Raw genomic sequence first — 15090 nt, 5'->3', positions numbered from 1 at the left:
TAAATATTTGGCAACCGAAGTGTCAACAAATAATAAAAACAGACGGTTTGTTTTCCCATTTACTTCCCTAGAGTAGTTTTCTCCCTCTATACAAAGTAATTGGGAGTATCAGTAGTAATGATGGGAAATTGTATAGTATTTAGTGGGGACGTCCCTCATTACTAAGTCGCAGTGTGGCGTCACACAAAGCTACAGTGGTGATCTGTGAGAGTAAAGAAAAATACAAAAATAAAGAAGGGGCGCAATAATCCATTCCTTTTTACACGAGTATAATAAAAGTTACGTTCACACCTTTTCCACCCTTCCCCTTTTCCCTGTACTTTATAAATGAGCTGGTGATGGACCCTGCCATCTCTATCACAGCGCACGAACAGCAGCTGCTGCCTCCCTGACTACACCAGTGCCTGCCTTCCCACAATGCTTTGCTGCTGCCTCTGTTGCTGATACACCCGGAGCCACATCCCCGGCAGAGATGAGCGAGGACCCGGGCAGTGTCCGGCCGCCCCCCGGGGAGCAGCTGATCCTCTACCACTGGACTCACTCATTCACATCACAGAAGGTGAGGCTGGGGATCAGCACTGGACAGCTCCGGGCCTGGTGCTGCCCCTTCACTGCAGAGACCCCAGACTGGGGGATCTCACCCCTCATCCTGGACTTGTGGGGGAATTTTCTTGTTTTTTATTGCTACAGACTCTTGTAAATGATATTTTTAGGGTATGGACTATAGTATAACCCTATAGTATGCAGTGTATGTACGAGCAGGCCCAATGTCACTGATGTCACAGGAGTAATCTTGGAAGTCGGTGTCTATTCCCTAAAGATGACCTGGTATCACTGGATACATTGCAGCTAATGGAAGGGACTGTAAATTTTGTTTAGTGATCTAAAGTAATAGGTTGTGCTTGGGGCATTTACAGCTATAGATGGCAACGTGTGTAATCTTAGAGTAAGCCCTTATTCATATTTACATGGTTTATTAATGGGGATATGAATTTTGTCCTGTGTCACATCTTTGCTCCCCCCTCTGCATTAGGTAAATCACAGTGCAGATCCCTCAGGGTGCAAACCAATATAGAAATCCACAGCAGAAATCCAAGGATCAGCCTGTGGGTAAATTAGCTGTGTGAACACGCCCTTACATATACTAGAGGTTAAACTGTTGTAGTTGCCCATGAAACCAATCAGAACTCAGCTTAGTTCGGCTGTGGGAGAGTTAAAGCTGCACTCTGATTGGTCACCATGAGCAACAAGAACAGTTCTGCTGTCAGACACTTCTGATAAATCTCCACCACTGTTTTATATACAGCAAGGGAAATTTATCATACACTGGCGCTCCTGCTCCAGTATATGATCGGGGCCGTGCCCCCCACGTCCCGCCAGATACATCAAAAGGCTTAGGTCACTGGGCAAAACTGTGCAAGGGCATAATTTTGCATGAAACTGCACAGGAATTTGCAATTCTTCGACTGCATCCCTGCCAGTAAAGTGATAGATCTCCCCAAATATCTTTAACCCTAGAATGCATACCTGGGGCCTCGCAGGCCCGCTCTGTTAGTTGTTTTCTTTTTACTGCAAGATTACTTTAGTTAGAATTCTGAAACTCTAGGTATTCCTCAGTTATATAGTTGTTAGTCATTTCCAGTTGTTCATATATTTTTATGTTACCGGCATTTCGGTATAATAACTCTTTTTTGTGAATACCTCATATTTACATACCTGTGGCCTTTTAGGCCCGTACTAGGTTTACATGTGATCCTAAGTCTTTTTGTCTTTTCTGTTGCTGGGGAAAACTTTGACTTAGGCTGCAATCACACTGCCATTGCCCGCCATACTGTACCGTAGCGGGCAACGGCAGTGCACGGGGAGAGGAGGAGGAGTTGAGCGCAGCTCACCCCCGCCCCTCTCATAGGAATACATGGCGCACGGTGCCGTATTACGGGAAAATATGGGACATGTCCCATCTTTTTCCCGTACGGAGCGGTACGGTGCCGCACATTGCCATCTATGGGGGACGTATATACGTCCCCCATACGGTCGTGTGAATGTACCCTTAGTCTTTATGACTCTGCTGTTACTGCGCAGAGTGTGGATTGTGCCTGACTACATGGTCATGTGATCTTGGGAAGGAGGCTACCTCATGATGTCATGCGTCTCTGACATCATCATAGTTCCTGAACAGGAAGGAGTCAGCTTTCTTGTTTCTTGAAAAAGAAACTCTGAGCTCCAAAAATCCAAAGATTTCCACTTCACCTAAAAGAAAGTGGTGGCCTGCTGAAGGTGAGAGGAGGGGGCTGTACAGACACTAACAAAGAGTCTACAACCCTTATTGTAATCATTTACAATGGTTACAATGTCACAATCTACATCCAGGGGGTTGACTGACCAAGAAATCAAAGCAATAATTTTTGATAGTGATGAAGATAGTGAACTTTCTTTGTCTGATGAAGAGTACATGCCACCAGCTAATGTCCCTACTTCATCATTGAGTGATTCTTCAGATGATGAAGAAGAAATGGATCCAGCAGAACGTACAACCAGAACATCCAAAACAAATGTTTTTTGGGACAGTACTCCTAGGGTTCTTGGATGCACCCCACCACATAATATTGTAAGAGTTACTCAAGGAACTGTAGGAATTCCACAATTCTTGTCCAAAAGAGAGATTTTCTGTAAGCTATGATCAGATGTGGTATACGTTTTCAAGAACATCCAGAGCCAAGAGATAAAAAAAGAAAGCGATGTTACATTTGTCCAGCAAGGAAGGACAGGAAATCGGAGCGTGTCTGTAGCACTTGTGGACAAAATGCCTGCAAGGATCATTCTTCCGAACAGATAACATGTGAAAGATTTTGCAGTCATTCGTAAATTCGAAAAGGAAACTTTGAAAAGGGAAATTCCTGCAGCATGTTTACTGCAACTTTTATATAAAAAAAAAACTTTTAGACAAAAAAACATTATTATAAAGAGTTATATCGAATGAGTATATTGGGCGTTTTAAGCCCGTTCAGTTACTTTGGGTTTTTTTTTGCACAAAATGTTTTGAATTATTCACATCTTAGGATGTGCTGGTGTCTGCCAGGATCCATAATGAATATGATCTCTTGGTAACTCCAGTAAAGGCTGCCGGAATGCCCGGATTCTACCAGCCTTAGATGGGGACACCAGGAGGTCAGATCCATTACAGGTCCCCTCCTGGCAGACACCAGCACTAGTAGGAATGCATCCTTACTTTGCATTTTTCAAATAAACTTTGAAAAGTATTTTTATTTGAGTTATTCCATGTTATTTGTACACGGGCCTAAAAGGCCAAAGGTATGTAAAAGTGTAGATTTCTATGGTCATGCATTCTAGGGTTAAACTTCAGGTTTACATTAAGTGCATGTTTCAGTGTATAATTAACCCCCTAATAAGGTCTAGAAACCATGGTACATATTAAGATGGTTAATGTGGCACATTTATTAAAAACAGTACAAACTGTATTATGTGTAGTTTGCCTGTGTAGTGTGCAGAGGGCGCCAGATTCATGATTTCTGTTTCTGCATGAATATGGCGCCCCTGCACTGCTCCGACAGAGAGTATCAATTTTTTTTGGTGCACCTTTAACATGGGGCATGCAACATACTTCTGACAAACTTTGCAGGTTAAATGTGGCACAGGGTGTGACTGTGCCCTGTAACGCCCATTTCAGTGCCGAAATTTGTGTTGTGTGCTACCTCTACACAAAAGGGTCACGTGCCACACACATGTGGCAATCACACTTCTTAAATACCTGTGCAAGCAGTTTGCACGTAAAATAATGTGAAAAGTCCGCCAGAAAACTGGCGCAAGGTCCACAGTAAATGTGTGCCAATGGGTTTGCATAATATACAAAATAATTTAAACGATATGTGAAAACATGGCATCAAATTACATAATAAAAGATGGATTAGATTTTTTTTTACTTATAAAGTGCTTTGTTTTAAAACCTAACAACACATGGTTTAGTGATACTACTTTATCCTCTCCTGGACATAGTGGACTTCAGCACGTTCCATACATTCCTGGTTTTCCTGTGTTCTGTAGGACCATGGGTTTTAGCATCCAGGATATTATCAACTATATTAGATGTTAGTATTGTTTCTAGGGTGCACTATTCCTGTACACATGGCACCCCATGGATATGTAGGGCAGCACATGCTGGCATCCTTCTCTATACCTCGGTACCGGCTTTGTCAGCATGATGCTTTGCTCTGATCCGGCTTCCAATGTGTGGTACCAGAGCCCACATCACCTCTACATGTTTAATGGGATTTACCTGCCCATTTCTTTATTAGGTGCGGCTTGTCATAGCAGAAAAGGCCTTGAAATGTGAAGAGCATGATGTGAGCCTACCCCTGAGCGAGCACAATGAGCCTTGGTTTATGCGCCTCAACCCCTCAGGAGAAGTCCCAGTTCTGGTCCATGGAGAAAATATTATCTGTGAAGCCACACAAATCATTGATTATCTGGAGCAGACATTTACTGATGGTAAGAATATTGGTATGGCCCCTGATTAAAAGGAATTTGTCAACAATTTTGCACATATGAAGACAGTGTAGCGATCCTGGAGCAGGACTGTGAAAAATGCATCTATATTTCAGGTATGTAGCTGTATTCCCAGCACTCTGGTGCACTTGTGTGTGACATCTCTTCACTGTACTGCTGCACAGTGCCTTCTCCCGCCGCTTCTGTTTACATACTACAGCAGTTACTCGAATGGTGGTGCTGTGCTGTGTTCAGTGAAGAGATCCAAGAGTATCTGACACAGCTTTGTGAGGTGCCTTTGCCAATGAGAATGGCATAAGAGTAGAACTTTAAAAGGAAGATTCATATTCTGACCTGATGGCTTTGGATCCAATGAAGAGAAGTATTTTCCTATGATCTACTTACCTATTTACCTTTTCTATGATCTACTCCATGCCAATGAATCCTGCATGTGATAATCCAGAAATATAATGTGGAATTTTATTAGAATATGAAGCAAAAACTAGACAAATGGCAGAACAAACCAATGCGTTTAGTTAAAATACACAGTTTGGGTATAATCACATGTATATTTGTATTTATGGCAGAAATTTCTTTGACTGATTGATCTTAATAATCACCGTAACATCTCGGGACAAGTCGTCATTTTCTAAAATTTTTCCTTCAAGTGAATAGACCTTTATGATATTATCTTTTGTGGAAACTCCTTGAAACTTTTACTCAAAGGTTCACTGTAAAATTTTTTATATACCTGATATATTTCCTATAATATATCATCAGTCGGGTCTCATTTCACTCTGCTAGTATTACCTGAATTGTCCTCTTTGGGAGTGAGATGTCACTAGTCTCTACACTGTATAATCCTGAATATATATTGCAGAGAAAACACCAAGACTCGTACCAGATGAAGGAAGCGTCTACCATATCCGAGTGCAGCACTACAGGGAACTGCTGGATTCATTGCCTATGGACGCATATACTCATGGATGTATCCTGCACCCAGAGCTGACCGTAGACTCGATGATACCAGCATATGCAACGTCCAGAATTCGAAGTATGTACAGTATATAAAGGGGCAGATGTATCTTATACTTGCAATTTGCGCCAGCATGTTTTTTTTGTTGTTGAGATGTTCTGCTCTTTGACTTATCTATGGGCAATTTTCCTTCAGTAAAATCGTGTGGGTTTTTTTGTGCAGTTATTGGTGCAACCTTTACCAAGCAGTTTCCTACGCTTGGTGGGGACTGGAGTGTTATTGCACATTTTTTGTGACTATTAAGGCACAAATCTGTGACAAATCATAAGTCAACATCTGTCAGCAGGTGCAGGTCAAAGATTAATTTGACACTAGGCAGGAAAACCTGTGCGCCACGAGTTTCATAAAGTTGCAAAAAAATGGCCAAATGTGAAAAAAAAAATGCAAAAAGGAATTAATATAATCCTAAAAATGCAGAAAACAAGTCATATAATAGCCAAAAATAGTTTTATTCCTTGTATGCAAACTCAGTCTTCTAATGCATGGATGTATGATGCATTTGTGACCTTTGTCTAACAAGAAATATTGAAGACTGTCTGTTTTTGCAACTGGAAATCCATTAGCATAATAAATTCGGTTCATGACCTCAGTAATCAAGTAATGTGATTTGGTTAATACTAAACTATAATTATTCGGAGATAATTTCCTGTTATTTTTCTAAAGCCCCCAGATACTTGATAATTGTCTTTCATCATGATGAATCTCTCATTGATATTAATCATTTAGGTCAGATTGGCAGTACTGAGTCCGAACTCAAGAAACTTGCGCAAGAAAATCCTGACCTTGAAGATGCCTACATTGCAAAACAAAAACGCTTGAAAGTAAGTGTTGCGAATATTGCTATATATATATACAGACGGTCCCCTACTTAAAAACACCCGACTTACAGACGACCCCTAGTTACAAACGGACCTCTGGATGTTGGTGATTCACAGTACTTTAGCCTTTGGCTACAATGATGAGCTATAACAGTTATCAGAGGTGTCTGTAATGAAGCTTTATTGATAATCATGGTTCTTATGACAATCCAACATTTTTAAAATCCAATTGTCACAGAGATCAAAAAATTGTTGTCTGGTGTTACAATTATAAAATATACAGTTCCGACTTACATACAAATTCAACTTAAGAACAAACCTACAGAACCTATCTTGTACATAGCCCGGGGTCTGCCTGTAATGAATTTTAGCGCAAGTAGGATCTATGTCAAAGTGACTTTGCACTGTCGTATGTTTTTTTTGGCGCTACGGAAAATCGCAAAACAGCATTTGTACAACAATTGCTTCAAAACAATGAAAAACATAGACAAAAACCCCAATGATAAATTTCCCACAACTAGTGAAATGATCCAGTTTTTTAAAATCCAATTATCACAATGACCCAAAAATTTGGGCTGGAGTTACAATTATAAAACATACAGTTTCGACTTACATACAAATTCAACTTAAGAACAAACCTACAGAACCTATCCTGTACATAACCCAGGGATTGCCTGTATGAGATAGATACATGAATCTGTCAGTGGCAGAGTTCTGGAATAATTTGAACCTGAAATGCTTTGTACCACATTTATTAAAAAGTAACCATCTTTTAAAAACAAATTTTGATATGTTGTAGGGCAGGCAATTTTAAGCGCTTCTGCAATTGGATTAGTTACCAGAATCTTGCTTCTTTCACTGCTTCAGGGCCTGATTCAGCAGCCTCCCCCCTGTTGTCAGCCTCTGTCAGTGATGCCTCAAACGGCCATTTCTAGGCACTTCCCGTCCACACTGGGCTGAATATGGAGAATGTACATATGAGAAACTCCACTCTCCCTGCACTCATGTGCTGCCAGGAGGCCTAACTAATGTAATAACCAAACATGTTCACTCTTATCTCTCCCTGTACAGCCTCAGCTTTCCCTACAGCACTACATAAACAAATAATACACAGTCTTCCCTCCACCCTGGGGTAGCAGGAGATAGCAGTCTGGATAGAGAGAGAGGAGTCTTCAATCTGTCCCATATGCTGTGCTGCAGTGTTATATAGATAGATAGATATGAGAGGGATAGATAGATGATTGAGAAGATAGAAGGTGTTATGGATGGAGGGGAGTGACGTTTCGTTATTACACTCTTTTCTAGCTACACCATGAAAAAAGGAAACAAACCAAAATGTAGAAAATAAAATAAGACTTAATTAGATCAATTAAAACAAATCCAAGATAAAATAGACAGAAAAAGTCCACCAATGGTGATAAATATACATGACAAATAGATCACAATAACCTATACAAAGGTATAGAATGTATAGTCATAAGAACAAGTTAAGGTATTAGCTTACAAACAAGTATTGCACATTACCACAGGGAATAACAGAGGACAAGGGGACACATTTACAGGGATACACAGACCAAGGGTTGACACCACCCAACACATGGTTCTTCTTCCTTCATCAGGGTAATGTGTGTATGTAGACCTGTGTATGTGCCCCCTGCCCTCTGTTATTCCTCTAGGTAATGTGTGATACTTGTTAGTACGCAAATACCTTGACTTTCTCTGAGGACTAGACCTTTTATATAGGTTATTATGATCTATTTCTCATGTATATTTAGTTATCTGACCTTTGGTGGACTTTTTCTGTGTATGTTGTCTTTTTAAATGGATTTGTTTTAATTGATCTAATAAAGTGTTATTTTATGCTTTCTATTTTTTGTGTTTTGTTTCCTTTTATCTTTCCTATTTTTAGGAACTATTTAAGGAATCTATTTCATCTAAAGGGGGTACATTGTGTCTGTGCCCCCTATTATTTCTATCGGTGTCACTCTAGTTGCAAAAGTTATAATACTGAAACATTTCCTTGTTGTTATATCCCTGGTCATGTGATGTCACACAGGCGCACGGTTTATTAAATAACAGAAGGTTACCAGAGCTGCGTAATATAACGAGCCATGCACCTGTGTGACATCACATGACCAGAACCAGATTTTTATCCACAGAATGTAAACAATGAGGCTTCCTATTGAATGACAGAAAGCAGAGATCTAGAAAATTGTGAGGAATTGATACAGAAAGTATATTGGAAAATTGTATAACTTTCCATTGCACAAATATTTGTTAAAAGTGGACAACCCTTTTAAGATATACCTAGTCATATCTGCACAGGCAAAAGATTGGCTAGATGACTGGTTAAGTGGATTTCTGGGATGTTGATGTCTTCACAGACTAAACTGATGGAGCATGATAACCTAAAATACTTGAAGAAAATACTGGATGAGCTGGAAAAAGTGCTGGACCAGGTTGAAACTGAATTGCAAAGACGTAGTGAAGAAACCCCAGGTAATAACTACACATTATAATCTTTCCTGATTTGTGAGTAATTTACTGTGACAGGCAAAAATCTACAACTATAGAATAAATTCTAGGTGTTCTTCTAGCGCAAGTTTTTTCCAATAGGAAGTGGGTCAAGTATTAAAGAAGTATTAAAGAATTATTTTAGAAATCAACCACCACTATAATAATTATAATATTTCTTGGATATGGTACATTACCACCTTCCCATTGGAAAAATTCCAATATGGCAGATATCTAGATTGCAGCCATATTCCAGATTAAAGGGAACCTGTCAGCAGAAATCGTGTTTCTTTCATGATCCAGTGAAGCATCAACCAGAAAATCAACTTTGAAGTGAGATTTAAATTGGCTGTATAGTCAAGGAGGTGGAGATTTTAGCACTTAAGTCAAGCTCTCTTTTCCTCAGAACCCCCCCCCCCTCCTTCACTGTAATTTGATGGTCCTGCACCCAGAGACATCACTAACCAGATCTCCTGAAGTCCGTTGCATGATGTCTGTCACAGAGGAGGAGGCGTCCAGAGCTCCCCATCTTGACTACAGTGTCAAACTCTCCGCCTCCTTGACTGTATAAAACCAATTTACAACTCACTTCACAGTTACTTTTCTGCATGATGCACACTGCACCATGAAGGAAACAAAAATTAGAAGGCGTTAAGCTTCTTGACAATATTCTGATAGTGGTTTATTAGATCAATTGCTGATGACAGTTCCCCTTTAAGTCTTTAAGATGGGAGCCCTCACCCTTTACTTGCTGGGATCTTCAGATATGTCATATTAGCTTTCATTTCTGAAACTGAAGGGTCCTGGGACTTTTGATGGTGATGTTTTTGTCTTGTATACAGAAGAAGGGTCAGGCAGTGAGTCTTGGCTATGTGGACAGTTCTTCAGCCTGGCAGATGTATCATTAGCTGTCACTCTTCACCGATTGAAGTTCCTTGGATTTGCAAGAAGAAACTGGGGGAATGGAAAACGTCCTAATTTGGAGGCATACTATGAAAGGATCCTGCAGAGGAAGACGTTCAGTCAAGTTCTGGGGAATGTCAATAACATACTCATCTCTGCTGTGTTGCCGACTGCTTTCCGTGTGGCCAAGAAACGAGCACCTTCCATTCTCGGCACCACCGTCATGATGGGCTTGCTGGCCGGAGCAGGTTACATTTTTTTCCTCTGTGTTAGAAAAAGACTTTTCAACGCGTTCTCATCTTTTAGGTCTAAACACTTTTTTTAGTTAATCTAAAACTGTTTTAAAATGGTTTTACAAGCTGAAAATATTGAACCACACCCATAAAATGGATAATCAGATGGTGGGGGTCTAACACTAAACACAGGAAGTAGACAGCATCATTTTCAGTGTAGTGGCTAAATCAAGTCATTGCATATTTGATTATCTCTGATACAAATGAAAGGGAGCTGACCTGCAGTAACCTAGTCTGACCACTGCTCTTAGAATGGAGCTGTCTTCTTATTGTTCCATGCTCTATATGTCAGCTGCTGAAAATGAATGTTTGGAGATGGGCCCCCACCAATCTGATATTGAGGATCTATCCTTAAAAGAAGGCCATCAATATTTTTAACTTGGGAAACCTATTTCAATGGTAGTTAAACAAATTCAGCTATAGAGACACAAGAAAATATGAGAAAGATAAAATATGATATGTTATTAAGGATTGTCAGAATAAAGTCATTCTCATTCTATACATGTCTCAAACCAACATGGAGCCAACACAATAAAGTATATGTAAAATGGTGTATATTGTTACATGTGTGTCTTTAAGACTTACAGTTTTGCAAAGGGATATCCATCCCCTTCCTGCACAAAGACTTCTGTAATGATAACACAGACATATTGGGGTTTATTTACTAAGGGTCCGCGTACGCACTTTCGTCGGATTTTGACCTGAGTGGCGAAACGACACATGCAGGATATCGGGCGCACGATCTTAGTGAATTGCGGCAGATGTGCATGATCGTCGGACAATGCACTTTCTTGGAACGCGACAGGATGGGTAAGAAACGTGCCCTATCATTACATCACTACTGACAATAGATGATGTCACAGCTTATCTGCTCCCCCTCCCTGTACAATGATCTCTATATAGATAACACTGACCCATCATTACATCACTACTGACAATATATGATGTCACAGCTTATCTCCTCCTCCTCCCTGTACAATGACCTGTATATATATAACACTGACCCATCATTACATCACTACTGACAATAGATGATGTCACAGCTTATCTCCTCCCCCTCCCTGTACAATGACCTCTATATAAATAATAATGACCCATCATTACATCACTACTAACAATAGATGATGTCACAGCTTTTCTCCTCCCCCTCCCTGTATAATGTCCTCTATATAGATAACACTGACCCATCATTACATCACTACTGACAATAGATGATGTCACAGATTATCTCCTCCCCCTCCCTGTACAATGTCCTCTATATAGATAACACTGACCCATCATTACATCACTACTGACAACAGATGATGTCACAGCTTATCTCCTCCCCCTCCCTGTACAATGACCTCTATATAGATAACACTGACCCATCATTACATCACTACTGACAATAGATGATGTCACAGCTTATCTTCCCCTCCCTGTACAATGACCTCTATATAGATAACACTGACCCATCATTACATCACTACTGACAATAGATGTCACAGATTATCTCCTCCCCTCCCTGTACAATGTTCTCTATATAGATAACACTGACCCATCATTACATCACTACTGACAATAGATGATGTCACAGATTATCTCCTCCCCCTCCCTGTACAATGACCTCTATATAGATAGCAGTGACCCATCATTACATCACTACTGACAATAGATGATGTCACAGCTTATCTCCTCCCCCTCCTTGTACAATGATCTCTATATAGATAACACTGACCCATCATTACATCACTACTGACAATAGATGATGTCACAGCTTATCTCCTTCCCCTGTACAATGACCTCTATATAGATAACACTGACCCATCATTACATCACTACTGACAATAGATGATGTCATGGCTCATCTCCTCCCTCTCCCTGTACAATGACCTCTATATAGATAACACTGACCCATCGTTACATCACTACTGAGAATAGATGATGTCACAGCTTATCTTCCCCTCCCTGTACAATGACCTCTATATAGATAACAGTGATCCATCATTACATCACTACTGACAATCGATGATGTCACAGCTTATAACCTCCCCCTCCCTGTACAATGTCCTCTATATAGATAACTCTGACCCATCATTACATCACTACTGACAATAGATGTCACAGATTATCTCCTCCCCCTCCCTGTACAATGTCCTCTATATAGATAACACTGACCCATCATTACATCACTACTGACAATAGATGATGTCACAGTTTATCTCCTCCCCCTCCCTGTACAATGACCTCTATATAGATAACACTGACCCATCATTACATCACTACTGACAATAGATGATGTCACATCTTATCTCCTCCTCCTCTCTGTACTATGAGCTCTATATAGATAACACTGACCCATCATTACATCACTACTGACAATAGATGATGTCACAGCTTATCTCCTCCCCCTCCTTGTACAATGATCTCTATATAGATAACACTGACCCATCATTACATCACTACTGACAATAGATGATGTCACAGCTTATCTCCTCCCCCTCCTTGCACAATGATCTCTATATAGATAACACTGACCCATCATTACATCACTACTGACAATAGATGATGTCACAGCTTGTCTCCTCCCCCTGTACAATGACCTCTATATAGATAACACTAAGCCACCATTACATCACTACTGACAATAGATGATGTCACGGCTCATCTCCTCCCTCTCCCTGTACAATGACCTCTATATAGATAACACTGACCCATCATTACATCACTACTGACAATAGATGATGTCACAGCTTATCTTCTCCTCCCTGTACAATGACCTCTATATAGATAACAGTGATCCATCATTACATCACTACTGACAATAGATGATGTCACAGCTTATAACCTCCCTCTCCCTGTACAATGACCTCTATATAGATAACACTGACCCATCATTACATCACTACTGACAATAGATGTCACAGATTATCTCCTCCCCCTCCCTGTACAATGTCCTCTATATAGATAACATTGACCCATCATTACATCACTACTGATAATAGATGTCACAGATTATCTCCTCCTCCTCCCTGTACAATGACCTCTATATAGATAACACTGACCCATCATTACATCACTACTGACAATAGATGATGTCACAGCTTATCTCCTCCCCCTCCTTGTTCAATGATCTCTATATAGATAACACTGACCCATCATTACATCACTACTGACAATAGATGATGTCACAGTTTATCTCCTCCCCCTCCCTGTACAATGACTTCTATATAGATAACACTGACCCATCATTACATCACTACTGACAATAGATGATGTCACGGCTCATCTCCTCCCTCTCCCTGTACAATGACCTCTATATAGATAACACTGACCCATCATTACATCACTACCGACAATAGATGATGTCACAGCTTATCTCCTCCCCCTCCCTGTACAATGACCTCTATATAGATAACACCACTGACCCATCCGGTGAAAGCCTGGATGAAAAGCTATGTTATCAGTTTTTTACATGTGGATTTAAAAGTACTACATTGCTCTGCTGTTATCCATAGTCATCATCATAGTCCTGCACAGCCGTTCCATCAGCTCACTGTGACGCAGTCATTGTACCCCTCACCCAGCTTACTACTGGTAGCAGCTACAGGCACAGTAGCAGGTAGTGACTGACGGGTGATAGCAGCAGTCCTAGTGTTAACCCCTAAGATGGAGCAGTCACAACAACAATAGACGCTTCTAAAGAGTTTGAAGCTTGTCCTGTCACCTGTATCTGGGCGATGATGGGTTTGCGTTAAAGTTTTGACTATGATCTATAGAACCATGCTGGATCCCGTGGGAAGCCTATCCATTCCAATGAAGTTCAGGCTGGTGAGCTCACTGAGCATTGTCTGGGCACAATTCTAAACACTTCTTTAAAATTGCATTCATTGACAAACATCCAAAACTTATATCTTCAAAGTTGTGAGACACAAAGTACACGAGAAAACTGTGGAACTTTCAGTTTCTATAGTCATTGGGGCATATTTACTTACCCGTCCACGTTGCGATCCCCACTGTGCGTTGTCCGACAATCATGGACTCGGGCACTAAGATCATGCGCCTGTTTGTCTCGCTTCCCCACTCAGGTCCCCCAATTTCTGTCGCATGAAAGCCAGGGCCGCTGCGCCACAATCTGATTGCTTGCGATACAATCCCCTTATAAATCCCTGTCCCTGCGGCGTGATCCCCGAAAAGTCGGAAAACCCGATGGAAATGTGGCCACGGGACCCTTAGTAAATAAGGCCCATTAAGTCTTATTTACATGTTTGACGTCTACAGTCCCGTATTTCGGTGCCATATGAGACCGTATATATGTGACGGTTTCCATCTGTATGCAGCATGTATTTAACCCGTATTTATACGTCCCCATAGACTTCTAAGGACATACGGCACCAAAATACAGGAGGAAATAGAAAATGCTTTATATTTTTAAACGGCTTGTATACGGTACGGTGTAAACAACAGCAATGTAAGTGGTTGGATGTTTTTTCCATTGAAATGAATGTGGCCGTATGTAACTCCTTAAAAAAACAGTACGGTACGAGTAGCATACGGCCATTTTCATGTTTGTGTGTGTAGCTAATCATACTATCTTCTACCACCAGGTGTCAGCAGTGTACCACAGCTCCCATCCAAATACGGTAGATTCTAGAATACTTTGTATTACTATTATTGTTTTTTTTAATGTACAGTATGAATGTGATTGATATTCCTCAGTATAAAATACTGCCAATAGGAACAAAACAAAAATCAAATAATTTATTGTATTTTAACCTCCGACCCTTCACCTGTAGTGTTGATAATAACCACTTACTAAGCGGGCTCGTTTCCATTTGTGACAAAGCTATACAAGCTAATGAGCTGTATTTCCCATTACAACCATTTTATATTCTGTTTTGTTTTAATCAAAACAAAAAGTTTCTGTCATTAACCCCTTCAGTACTCTGGATCCCCATTTTTCAAATTTGCCCTGTGTCACTATGAGTGCTTATAGCTTTGTAAGGCTATAATATATCCAGGGGATTTTGAGATTGTTTTCTCG

The 15090-nt window shown here is 40.5% G+C and overlaps 1 protein-coding gene across 2 annotated transcripts; it reads left to right on the top strand.

The window, feature by feature from the left end:
• The first annotated feature begins 350 nt into the window (after nt 1–350).
• Nucleotides 351–10620, top strand: GDAP1 (ganglioside induced differentiation associated protein 1). 2 transcript variants are annotated; one of them, XM_072151695.1, is made up of 6 exons: nt 351–559; nt 4314–4506; nt 5384–5557; nt 6266–6360; nt 8742–8856; nt 9717–10620. In XM_072151695.1, exons 1-6 carry the CDS (start codon nt 473–475, stop codon nt 10097–10099), a joined length of 1047 nt encoding a protein of 348 aa, XP_072007796.1. In that variant the 5' UTR covers nt 351–472; the 3' UTR covers nt 10100–10620. The 2 variants fall into 2 exon arrangements, with proteins under 2 accessions (XP_072007796.1, XP_072007795.1); XM_072151694.1 differs by having other exon boundaries at nt 355–559; nt 9714–10620.
• The last annotated feature ends 4470 nt before the right edge of the window (nt 10621–15090 follow it).

This window comes from Engystomops pustulosus, chromosome 5 (genome assembly GCF_040894005.1).
Source record: "Engystomops pustulosus chromosome 5, aEngPut4.maternal, whole genome shotgun sequence".
Classification (NCBI taxonomy): domain Eukaryota; kingdom Metazoa; phylum Chordata; class Amphibia; order Anura; family Leptodactylidae; genus Engystomops; species Engystomops pustulosus.
Note: the sequence above shows the minus strand (reverse complement) of the source record. Positions and strands in the feature narration are given on the sequence as shown.

Excerpts from the sequence above, each read along its gene's own strand:
- GDAP1 (XM_072151694.1), top strand. The coding sequence starts at position 473 with ATGAGCGAGGACCCGGGCAGTGTCCGGCCGCCCCCCGGGGAGCAGCTG. Across the intron at positions 5,558-6,265 it reads TGCAACGTCCAGAATTCGAA|GTCAGATTGGCAGTACTGAG; the intron begins GTATGTACAGTA and ends TTAATCATTTAG. Across the intron at positions 8,857-9,713 it reads ACGTAGTGAAGAAACCCCAG|AAGAAGGGTCAGGCAGTGAG; the intron begins GTAATAACTACA and ends TCTTGTATACAG.